This window comes from Macrosteles quadrilineatus, unplaced genomic scaffold, assembly GCF_028750875.1.
Source record: "Macrosteles quadrilineatus isolate MER2022 unplaced genomic scaffold, UCM_ALF_1.0 Scaffold_3__2_contigs__length_128488019, whole genome shotgun sequence".
In the NCBI taxonomy this organism is placed as follows: Eukaryota; Metazoa; Arthropoda; class Insecta; order Hemiptera; family Cicadellidae; genus Macrosteles; species Macrosteles quadrilineatus.
In genome coordinates, this window is record NW_026542596.1 from 14,579,134 (window position 1) to 14,591,611 (window position 12,478).

Below are 12,478 nucleotides of genomic sequence, written 5' to 3' on the forward strand. Positions count from 1 at the left end.
TTAACAACATTGCTTTCCTCCGACAAACCTTTGGCAACCGTCTCATCTCCCTTAGAACAAACTTTCCTTACCCAGCCCACTCCCCCGATCTTACAACACCGGATGCTTACGTGTGGGGAATGTTGAAAGAAAACATCTTCCGTGAGGACCCACCATCTACCATCGTTCAACTCAAAGAAAAAATAACCATGGGTATTAGGAGAATGGAACAACCCCTATTAATAAAAATGGTGCAAAACCTACAAGAACGGTACGAGTGTTGCCTCAAACTGAACGGGGCTCATATTGAACATGTTATTACCCGTGTTTAGCCGATTTTGCTTCCTTTGACTTATATGTATTGTTAAAATTTATACATAAAATAAAAGTATTACCATTAAAAGTATTAAAAGTATTTCAGTACTGTTTATTTTGGCTAATACTGTACTAGTACCGATAGATTTTATCTACTGCTACCTTCTAGGTTTGTTCTGAAATAATGTGTAAAATGGCTCCGGATTAGAGCCTGGCGTCTAAGGATGTAAAAGTAGGACAAATATAGTTTTTTAAAGTATTACAATTCTTTGCAAACGTTAAACTTAACATTTTTAATACCTACTTGAATTTTGTAATTTCCTTGTGTGAAGATCCATAAGTCTGATTCTGATTCTTGTTCAGTAATCTCAAATGTATGTCTATTTCAGCATGCCTGGACGTACACAAATGGAATTGACATGAACAGTGTACTGAAAGGATTTCCGGAGTGCCTTCAGGCTGATATTTGCCTCCATCTCAATCGTAATTTGCTCACCAATTGTTCTGCTTTTGACGGTGCTTCTCCTGGGTGCCTGAGGTAATCTTCACTTACTTACTTCCCCCAAGGCTATGCAGTACATATCGTAGTAGAGATTAGGTTGTACCAACAAAGCCCTTGTACCTCTCAATCAGAGTTTTCCTCAGTTGCTCCTATTCTCTCCATATCAACCGTTACGTGGCTCTACCATTGCTGTAGCCTTCCTCTCAGTAGCCTCCCTTCAAGATTAGTTTTCATTACTTGTTTGAGATTACCGTCATCCGTTCTTTTCAATAAATGCCCAACCTATCTTAACCTTTTGCATTCATTCTCACACACTACATCTGAATTCTTACAAAGTTCTCTTAGTTCTTTGTTGCGTCTTTTCCTCCTAAATTGGTAAACTCAAATAAATTAAAAAATGTTTGAAATAGTTAAGTGTATGTCCATTCTTCGCATGAGTAAAAAAAACTATTTTAAATAGCTAACTCTTCCTGTGCACACCTAGAATTTATAGAGGTAAGACAATTTATACAACGATTCTCTATTAACACAAGCATTGATGTATTGGAGGCAAAATAGAACGACATAATTAAGGTATTTATTATCTAAGTGCCTTGCAGGGCCGGTTTAACCCATACACGAACTACGCGGCCGCATATGGCGCCACGAAAAAGTGGCGCCGTGGCGCCAACGGAACATTTTTTTTACGTGAACAACGTAATTTTGTTTATTTTTGCTCAGAGTTCAAGTATTCAAAGCACCACAATAAAGGCATTTATTCTGTTTGTACCAACAGCATTTGAAAATTTTGTATATTTGTACAGCACTACAACTCAAGGCCTCAATGCCATTTTCAGTTTCGATTTGAACTGAGCTGACGCTTGGCAGTCGGCAGCGTCAGCGCCAGCGCGGCACCTTTGGGTTTCATTCATTTCACGAATCACTCATGCTCGAGATAAGCAAGCGCGCAGCGCCACTTGTCACAACAAGAAACTTCCCCTCACTCCTTTCTGCCTCTGATCCTAGAGCAGAGCACTACGTTGTATTGCACTCTTTTAGTTGTATACGTAGGTGCGTAGGCCTATACCGTATCGGTATCGTATTGGCATTGTTTTGATTCATGATTGTTGATAAGCGAATTATTACGAGTGTTTTAAGTTTAATTTATAATTAGCACATTAAATAAAAAGAAAGTATAAACTGAATGAGTGAGTAAAACATATTGCGAGCCGAAACTATGAAAACAATGGCAGAAAAAAAACCGTCTGGCACTTATCATAGAAAGCGTAAGGCGAATTTGGAAGAGGAAGAAAAAAAAGCCAAATCAATGAGTAGACTTTTGTAGAAAACATCTGGGTCACATTTCATAATAAAGTACAAACTAATATTATTAGTAAATCAGCGGATCGCCCAATGCAAATCTAATGGAAATTACAAGTTACAAGTTGTAACTTGTAGTTTATTATGAAATGGGCCCCTGGTGGCGAGTCCAGTCAGCCCAAAGAAGTCACGATAGAAGACGGCAATGACGTAGGTATTTATTTATTTATTTGCCAAGGAAAGATTAAAACAAGCAGCTGATCACAAACGGCAAACATTACATCATTGCCGTCTTCTATCGTGACGTCATGCTTGACGAGCATTACATTACGGCCTGTTTTTTTTAGTGTGTCCTTGGTTTTGCTATAGTTTATATGATGAGTAAAAGTGTATAAATGTCACATTTCTGCGAATAATAAACAGCCTTTTATTGCAAGTAAGTATTCTTCTACCTAAACTTAAAAAAAAATTCTTCCCAAAATTATTGGGAAAAATTCACAAATACGGTTAAGTTATATGTTCATGGGTTCGGGGGGGGGGGGGGATTCTAAGTGGCGCTGATTCGGGTGTTCGCTTAACTCTGAAAAATTCCTAGAACCGGCCCTGGTGCCTTGTAAAGAGTACTGTTTTTTTTGTTTTTTGATTATAGAGCTTAGCTAGCATACCGGTACCAGATAAAATTTTAATCCAGGCGCTTATAGTTGCAGAATAAAATGCTACATAAAATAACACTGATTTTACCTCCTAATTTTAGGAAAGATTTTCTTAGTTTATTAGTTATACGTTGAGTCCTCTTCGACTTGCAGGGATTTCACAGAGTGTATGTTTGTTTCCAGAGCGTTATCTCTAAAGTTTAAGACAACTCACGCCCCTCCTGGCGATACTTTGGTCCACAAAGGGGATGTCCTTACTTGTCTCTACTTCATCTCCAGAGGCTCCATTGAGATCCTTAAGGATGACGTGGTTATGGCAATACTAAGTAAGTTCTTTCTGTTCATAAAAATGTACCGGGTATATTATTAAAGGGTTCTTTCCTCTGATGCTAAATATACAAAAGAGTATACTTTTTTTTAATTAAAAATATATTTGTGAGTTTCTGAATTGGTTTAGTGTTGGTGCTTTTCGTTGACTAGTGGCAACACAGAGATCGAGGTTTCTACACTAAATTCACTGTTTTAAAATCTTAAACTATAACTCAATAATAGTATACTGTTAAAGAGTTTTTGAGTGTCTTAAAAACTACTAGACGGCAACTTACATTAAAATGTTTACAAATCAAGATTCAAGATTTTCAAGCTAATTAATTGTGCTCTTTTACCCTATAAACTTAAACTGTGAATGAAAATATAAAAAATTTTCAAATAGTGATTTTAATTTCCATACCACCTTCAATTTATTCCAGCTTACACAAAACTGGCTTTCTTTAAACTGAGTTGGAAGAGTTTTGAAACAGCCCCAAATGTAGTTATAGTTCTATTACTTTATTCTGAATAGCTTAGGGGCAAAATATCAAATGGTTTGTGTTGTGAGCTTGTTGTGCACTGTCAACTGCTGGAACTCTTTTTTTTTTGGAGTGAGTAAAGTATTCCTAGTCCAATTTTTCTCCAAAGAATTACATTTTCACGCTTGTAATACCCTCCAAACAGTTGACTTCTATTTGCATAGGTAAGGACGACATCTTTGGTGAGAACCCTTGTGCCCACCCCACTATAGGCAAGTCCAGCTGTAATGTCCGAGCCCTGACCTACTGCGACCTCCACAAGATACACAGAGATGACCTCCTGGATGTCCTAGATCTCTATCCGGAGTTCTATCAAAGCTTCTCAAACAATCTAGAGATAACGTTCTACATGAGAGATGTGAGTTAAACATATCTCATCAGTGTGTAGTGGAAAAAGATATATTACCTTTCTGTTGCTACTGAAAATTCTACTAATACCACACCATCCATATATTAGGTTTTACATATTATGCACCGTTATTTTAATGAACTATGATTAGCATACCAATTCACTGTGAGAAACACTAGATCAATATCCAGTTGTGCTCACCGATAGTATTCATGACAAATCACTGATTTAATGTACGGTACAGCAATAAACTCCCAAATGTGTGAAACATTTGAATATACAGAATACCTAGTAGGTCTAGATATTCCAATCCCATTGTTAAATATGTATCCAGTTTAGGAACAAAAATTCACATAGTTAAATTGATCCACCAACAGTTCTATTGTAAACATCAAACCTTTCATGGCACATCAACTATCAAGGTACAGTATGAGAAACTATGAGAGTATATATAATCTGTACACTTTGTGACAAGCTCATTCAACTAAGATCTTTTTAATGAAAAATTGACAATTGCTGGTCAACAATATCTACATAGAATAGGACGACTTTAGGATTTAAAAGTCAAAAAATGGAAGCCCCAAAGCAGAACTACGGACGACAATGCGACATATTTGCAGAAAGAGGAGGAGGGCTGCAGAATGCCCAACTAGTTGTTTTTTTATTTTAATTTTTTTTTATTATTTATATTTACTGCCAAAGTTAGGGACACATGGCCCTTTCATAACCTGTATAAGTTTCTGTAGAAAATTTTACATAACAAGTTAGTGGAATTGTTTTCAGCTGAAAATATTTGTCCTGCAGAAAGTCGATAACTTTATTTTCTGCAGAAAAATATTCCGTTTTGCAAACAGTAACCCTACAAAACGTCATGCATGCATTACATAAACGAAAGTTGCGACATCAATATTTGGTGCATCAATGTTGAGGAAGAACGCATAGAATAGCCGAATTACCAAAGTGATTCAATAATAACAGTATAGATGTATTCGAACCAATACGTTTGAAAACTTTTTTATTTCCAAACATTCATCAAAATTATCACACACGTTCATTTAGACGCAACTTGGACCGTGTAAGCCTGCAGAAAACTTTTGGATTTTTCCAAGTCACAGAAAGTTTGTAATGTTCTGCTTTGGGATGGAAGTAATAAGCCCAATTGTTTTTTAAAAAGTTCTACTCTTGTCCAGGAGGAGCAGGCAGGTGTTGACCCAAGGGCCGGACGTATTAGCAGACGACATGTTCATTCCCGCTCCAACTCGCAGGATCCTGGGGGAGGGGGTGGGGAGACAGCAGTGTTAGGGGGACTGGATATAGACGTGCGAAGGTTCACATTCCGGCCACCAGGGGCATCCAAACTGAACCAGTCCAGCTTTGAAAGCACTCACTCATTCCGAGCAGGTTCCAGTGATGAGGGCTCTGAACACCAGTAAGTAAAACATTTGATCTTTCACAACTTGTTTTGTTTAAACTTTGTCAATCTAAATAGCTTGGATAAAAGCCACTCACGACAACATATATATTGGACAAAAGCTCACAAAAGCCAAAACTGGGATTTCCTCCTCACATACTTCTTCAAACCACCCCTCAAATTTAATATTGAACTACAGGTATAGAAAATTGTAAAAATAGTTAATTAATATTGCCCAATATATTATATAACAGTATATGTATTAGTATATAATTAATAAATTTTCATTTTGTTTATGGATTAAATTCCCTTGTCCTCTTTTTGCCTGAAACCTTGTACCCTAATGTTAAGTTACCTGTACACACAAATAAACTTCAAATTACTTATTAAAATAAATTTAATTTTACAGTGAAAAATGCAGTGGTCATGGAATTTTGGAATTTTCTACTGACAAAGCGGGCCAAGATGTTACCCCCATGAACCTCCAGTTTGGTGAAAATAACCAAAGATCTACGACTTTAAACTCCATCACTGGTTTGTTCCATATTGTTTATATCTCAAAGGTTTTTATTTAATAGTTTTTGCACTTTGAAGTTCTTACGTTTGTTATTGCAAAGTCGGTTTTGTCAAGTGTGCTGTGATAATGATATTATAGTTTGTTTTCATCTGTTACAAATATATGCATCTATGCAATACTCTTAGTCTTCATACACCAGTGGTGTAGTATAGGGGCAAGTGTAAACAAATCTTCTTCTACAATCAACAATTTTACTTTTCTGTTAAATTTGCTTCTTTTCTAAAGTGTTTATTGCTAACCCTGTTCTACCATAGTCTTCATGAATTTTAATACATAATTTCTGTGTTATTAATTTCAATCTGTGTCTAGCTGTTTATTTGTTTTTATGTATTTTTTTGTGTAATTCCGTTAAAATAATCCTTTACATAATTTTCTTGACAGAGATTTCTCATCTTTTATTTTATTATCGAATATTTAATATCATTGGTCTCTAACTAACTAACTCTGACTCCCTAGTCCCTAAATAGTTCATTTCAATGATTGAGCACTAAATTGTTGCAATAATTTTTTATCTATTGGTGACATGTAAGTTCTTATTATTTTAATTAAACTGCATGATTTGCATTGTTTTAAAAGAGTTTTGCTAAGCAATGTTTATGCATGTTGCTCAGCAAAATGTTTTCTGTGTGGTGTTTGTTTTACTAAAATGGTTTAATATATTCATAGACTATAACAAATACCTGGGGTATGTTGAACATTTTCAATACCAAATGCATTGTATACATTCAACAATAGCCTATATACAGATAAATATTAAGAATAAGATAGTTAAATAAGCATAAAAGATAGAAAATATTTGGGAAGAAATTACAAAATTATGGTAAATTGTAGTTATTTGAATGTCAATATTTTACCACAAACTTGGGATCTTCATTAAAATTATTATTCTCTTTCAACTCTTATTAGAATTGGTTTTACTTGTAGTTTATATTGAACATTATGAATTGGTATGTTAAAACGTGATTCCTCCACCTTAGTAATTGAATAACTATTTGTTTACAACTACTATTAATACTCTAATTTGAAAAAAATCCTTTACCAACACTACCCGATGTTCTGCTTAGCAATAAACAACAGATTTACATCCACACCTAGAACTCACCTTTACAGCAACACTTAATAACATTTTATTTCCATACACACACTTTCCAAACTAGAAAGTTACTATTTTGTTAAGTTAATTAAAGTTCACCCAGTTTAATTATACCCTCTTATGTCCAAAGCATGCAGAGACTTTCCGTTACATGTTCGTATGGCAAATTGACACATCAATATTGTTCAATGGAATGGACTTGTTCTTTCCTTAATAATCACTTCTCCACACTAGTTTATCTTTTCAGCACTAGCTTGACAAATACAGTATACTAGTTATACCATTGATTATTTGTATTAACCATTCCCAGCTATATTCTGACTACAAAATCCAAATAAGCACATTACTTTCGGAGTGTGATTCGTAGCTGATTCCTTTAAATTGTTTTTAATCGTTAACCTTTATAGTAATCAAAGGACAACTGTAGTTTCAGAAAGCTCAGCTTATTTTTTGGCATATCTATATTTTCATGTTTGTTGTCATTACTTATACAATTTATGTACCTATTTTTTTTATTTTTTATTATGACATACATGTAAATAAATTCTTATATTTACCCTGAACAACTACTTTAGCCCTCCGAAACTGGAATAGTATTGTTGGTACTCTAAAACTGATTAACTGAAGTTAGTCACCTATACATTTTATATTGTCAAATTCAGCTTTTAGTTCCAAAAAAACTATGAGGAAATTAAGGGGAAAAAGTGCTGAACCCAACCTTACAAAATTTGTGCAATACTCAATGAAGTCAAAAGACCTAGCATAGAGACAGATGCTTTGGCTGTGCTTTAGAGTTTCAAAAAAAATCATATTTTGTTGATTCTACCAGAAATATTTTTTTCCAATTTTCAAAAGTACACACAGGGTGTTTTTAAAAGAATGCCGGGATTTTAAATGGTAAATGCTTGGATACTATACAAGGTAACTAAACGTTTTATATGTCAAATTGAAGCTAAAATAACTAAGTTTTGTTTTCCGTACAGTAAGGGAGGAAGCTTTGACCTTGGTATGCGTAAAATAGTTTCGGCGTGATAGGCCGCTATTGTGACTCATATGCCTGACGCCAGTCGCCAGTACGACGTTTACGGCGCAACATAAGGCACAGATTGTAATCTGTAGTTAGTAAAGGTTATATCCATTGCAAAATTCAACTAAATTTAAATCTACTTGATGATAAAGAAACTTGAAGCTGGTTTAATGTTTAATGAGTTTAATGGCACCGAGGTGTTTTGAAAAGAAATTCACCCGGCCGGCTAAAAACAAACGATGACATAGTCAAAGGAATCCGACATTTCTGCATCATAAGCCCGAAAAAATCGATAGTCCAACGAAGTCTTCAGTTTAAAAAGCCTAAATTGGTCACTCTATGTTGTTGTCTATAAAAGATAGAGTCTTTGTGCCGAAAAAGATTAAGTTAAGACATCAGATCAACTTGCCGATCGCCCTAAGTGTACAGACTTTGCCAGGTTTACGCTCATATAAGATGGATGAAAACATGAATGTTATTAAGTCATTCCAAATTGTATGAAAGAATGAAAAAAACGTTATTCTTTTCCCTTCAATTTGACGTTTAAATCGTTTAATTATCTTGAATAGTCCTTGAGCAACGACCGTTTGAAATCCCGGCATTCTTTTAAAAACACCCTGTATTTCAATGTTTGTATATCTACCGAAAAATTAAAAACCTGCAAAAGTCCCTTTTCACTAATTTTATAAAAAAAAAGCTTGCAAAGTCAAGACCAGAGACAGAGGACTTTAACTAATCAGGTTTGCCATCCGAACATGAAACAAGTAGGTCACTGTGTTGGATGTTAGTCAAGACGTAGATGTGTTGTCTATCAGGCATGTTGGATCATCTGAAGCGTAGTCTGACCGATCTACGTTTGCATGGGTTCGGCAATAAGCAGGGTTCCAAGGAGGAATCACTTAACCAAGGTGCGTATTTGCTTCGCTCACACGCTCTACATTTTACACTGGAAAAGTTCATTCACATCATCAAACGTGAAACTATAACACTGTATAATGAGTGTGGCTTAAATAAAACTAATTGTTTTGTTAAAAACTTAATTTAGCTACTGAAATTAATTTAAAATAATTTTAGTATTTAGCTTACCTGGAACTCTTCAAATTATCTTGTATTTCATACAAATACTTGTTCATGTGAACTTCATGGATCTTGACCATACCTGCATCATTTATCGTTTTTTAGTGTTCCTATAACGGTTATGCATAAAATGCTGAAACAACATAAACTTGATAACAATAAGCTTTATATGTTACCGTACCATTTTATCTTATTAATTAAATTATAACACAAATGTTAACTAAAATGAAGCAGAACTACACAAATTATCCCTTTATCCTCTAGTTAAGCGCTAATTCCTTTAATAACTAGAGCAACTTGATTTTATTATAAATTAATAAAGTGGTACCGGTAACGAAAAAGACATAATGGTTCATTCTTTACAATTCATTTTGGTTCAACATTTACAACAAGACCTAAACACTGAATCTATCGCCCTACCATGTTGACTGTTAATGAAGTTCTACATTTAATGAAGAACTTTCAAAATGTTATAATACACTAACAAATCATAACCACAACATTGGAAAGTAACTGATGCCAAGCAAGTACGACATGGAGTGTCTTCATAATAATTAATAAGCTCTATGAAATAGAAACTTTTATCTAATGCATTAATTTAGCATGATAATGAAATGGAAATGGTTGAAATTTATCCTCCTTCCTAAGCATGGTTCTTAACTTTTTATTAAATCCTAGCAGTCACGGGTGCATGATAATTCTTATTGAAATAAGTTTTTTAATAGTATACAGCAATAGATTTTATTCCTTAATGTTTTCCAATTCTTACTTATTTTATTATAAATTAACCTTTTGTTAGTATGTCAATCTTTTAAAATTCTGAATCTGTTTTTGGTAAACTATATGATTGACTGAAGAAAAATTATTCACATATATTAACACAATGTTACATATTATGTTTCCTACATTTCAACAAACTCTCATAATGAGAGGGGCACAACGATTGCCGGACTCCTGCCCCAATACAGGAGTGCAAATCTTCCCAAGCACTATAACGGCAATTTTGTGATTTTTTAGTAAACTTTTTTGAACCTGTATTTAAGCTGCCTGTTTTACCCCTACCACCTAATAGCATTTAACCCCTTTTAAAGCTAACAATATGTGGAATAAGTGGAATGAACCCTTACAAGACTAACACCATCTAAGTCTTGAACTTTATAGTGACCCAACTACCTTAGAATTTAACAAACCTTTAGAGAAAGGATACCTGTATGTTGAATTGCTCTTTTATAACAACTTTGCAAGAATAGTTTTCCACCTTTCATGTACATTTAAGACCTTCAAGGTAACAACTACCACGGTGCAAACAAATTGAAACACAATTAATGTTTTAAGATTTTGAAATTACATACGGTACAAATATGATTGAGTAACTCAAATTAATTTAAAGGTTCAGAACAAAATTCTACTAAAACATTGATGTGTCTGTAGAAATTTCTAGTAAGTTTTAAAATTAAAAAAGAGTTTAAAAATAAAGTGCTTTTTTTTATCAGCCCCTGTGATGTTAGTTTCTGATTCTTCTGACAGACAAAATAGTTTTGCTTCACTCCACAATTTCAACAACTGTGATCTAATCAAGTTAAGGTAGTTTTTACCTGAAGGTAGACCGTGCTGCATTTCACCACCCTGTATGCTGTAGTGTGGATGCTTGCTTGTGCCTTGTAGGACGGTCCGAGAGCCGGATAAAACGGTCCTCAAGTTCCAGCAACATGAAAACCTCTAGACTGGACTTGCGGACCATTCCTACCCCCACCACTAGAGAAACCCAGCCCCTGTTGGAGCATCAAGACCCAAGTACGTGTCAATGTTGGTTACCGGTACTGGTAATGTTGTGGTACCAGCGCTGGTACTGGTATTGTGTGTGTTTTAATGATACAGCACACCGCATAACTCAAGCAGCTTAGAGGCCTATGCTTTTTGTGTGGAAAATGGCTTGATGATCAAATAAGTTGGATGTAATATAGTGGTTATTATCTCGGACTAGCAAGAGGGACGAGATTTATCTCTGGCTTAGCCAAAAACAGTTTAGAGGTTTGGACTGTTTTCTTTTTCACTTAAAATCTTTTGAATTTGTTTCATACTGAATTCCACTGGTGTAGGCAATTTAAATAATGAGGTAGGGACAGGGCTTGATTTAAGGGGAACAAATTAGAATAGCGTTCTTGGATCACTCATATCCACATATAATGTTTTTGAGAGTCAAATAAAATTCAAAGATAATAATGCACGAACAATTAAGATGCTTTGTGATCTTTTTTTAGGAGGGATAGAAACTAGGAGAATAGTGCATGATGGAGAGGGAACATATTATTAGCTCCTGAAAAGTTTGAGCTCTAATTCCTCATATTTTATAAATCAAGTATACTGAGTAAGGGATAATGCAGGTAAACCTATTCAGATAGCTACACTTTCAGTAGACAAAACTATCGAATATAAGCATTAGATAGTACAAGTAATATGTGTATTAGAGCGAATCCTCTAAGTGTTGACGGTAAGAAGGTATACCGGTAATCAGGTTTTGATTTGTTGAAGTAGAATGCATGTGATTCAAACATACTTCTATCTTACTTACACCAACTAGTTACTTTTAGCAACATTGTTTACTAAATTTAGTTTCAGTTAAATCCAAACTGTTGTTTTTTAATAAGAATGTGTCTATAGTTGGTGACAGCAGCTTGTGCAGAACTACCAGTTTTTAGTTTTATAGGGTTAAGCTTTCATGGTACCGAAATAACATGCTTTGATAATTGCTAAAACATATACGCAATTTGAATGATGTCAGTTTGTCCCCTTGAATTTGTACTCAAAATTCTCACCTAAAACTAAAATTAAAGTTATAATTTCAATACATTTGTTGTGTGTGACTGTCAACATTTGTTCCATTTGACACAAATAGCTATCTTATATATTTAAAAAATTTGGTTTTTCTTTTCCGAGTTCGTTTGACTCTTCTACCCGACTGATTTTCATGATTGAGATCCCAAATTTAAGTTATGCACCCACAGATTTGCCATCAAGCATCGGCATATATGTACCTATAATCCCACTTGGCTTATACGCAAACGAAATTTGCTCCCGATGTATTTCTTATGGGAGTTAAATTTGGTTTTTCTTTTCCGACTTCGTATGGCTCTTCCACCCGGCCGATTTTCATGATTGAGGTCTCAAATTGAAAGTATGCACCCAAAGATTTGCCATCAAGCAATCTACAGGACCCATGCTGCTCCACAGCGTTAAAATAAATACCTATAACCAAATTTATGATTTTTGATTGAGAAATAGAGTATCTTGAACTTAACTGATTTAAGCGATCGATAACTCAAATTAAAGCCTATAATTTATTGATTA

At 34.6% G+C, this 12,478-nt stretch overlaps 1 protein-coding gene across 1 annotated transcript in view; it reads left to right on the forward strand.

Annotated features, from left to right (window-relative positions):
* Nucleotides 1-12,478, forward strand: part of LOC128989012 (potassium voltage-gated channel subfamily H member 2-like) — a 412,396-nt gene that overhangs the window by 379,505 nt on the left and 20,413 nt on the right. Inside the window, exons 19-25 of the mRNA XM_054410865.1 lie at nt 684-832; nt 2,932-3,074; nt 3,761-3,954; nt 5,136-5,374; nt 5,766-5,890; nt 8,869-8,961; nt 10,796-10,924. Of these exons, the coding sequence (XP_054266840.1) occupies nt 684-832; nt 2,932-3,074; nt 3,761-3,954; nt 5,136-5,374; nt 5,766-5,890; nt 8,869-8,961; nt 10,796-10,924 (1,072 nt within the window). The remainder of the gene's footprint in view (nt 1-683; nt 833-2,931; nt 3,075-3,760; nt 3,955-5,135; nt 5,375-5,765; nt 5,891-8,868; nt 8,962-10,795; nt 10,925-12,478) is intronic.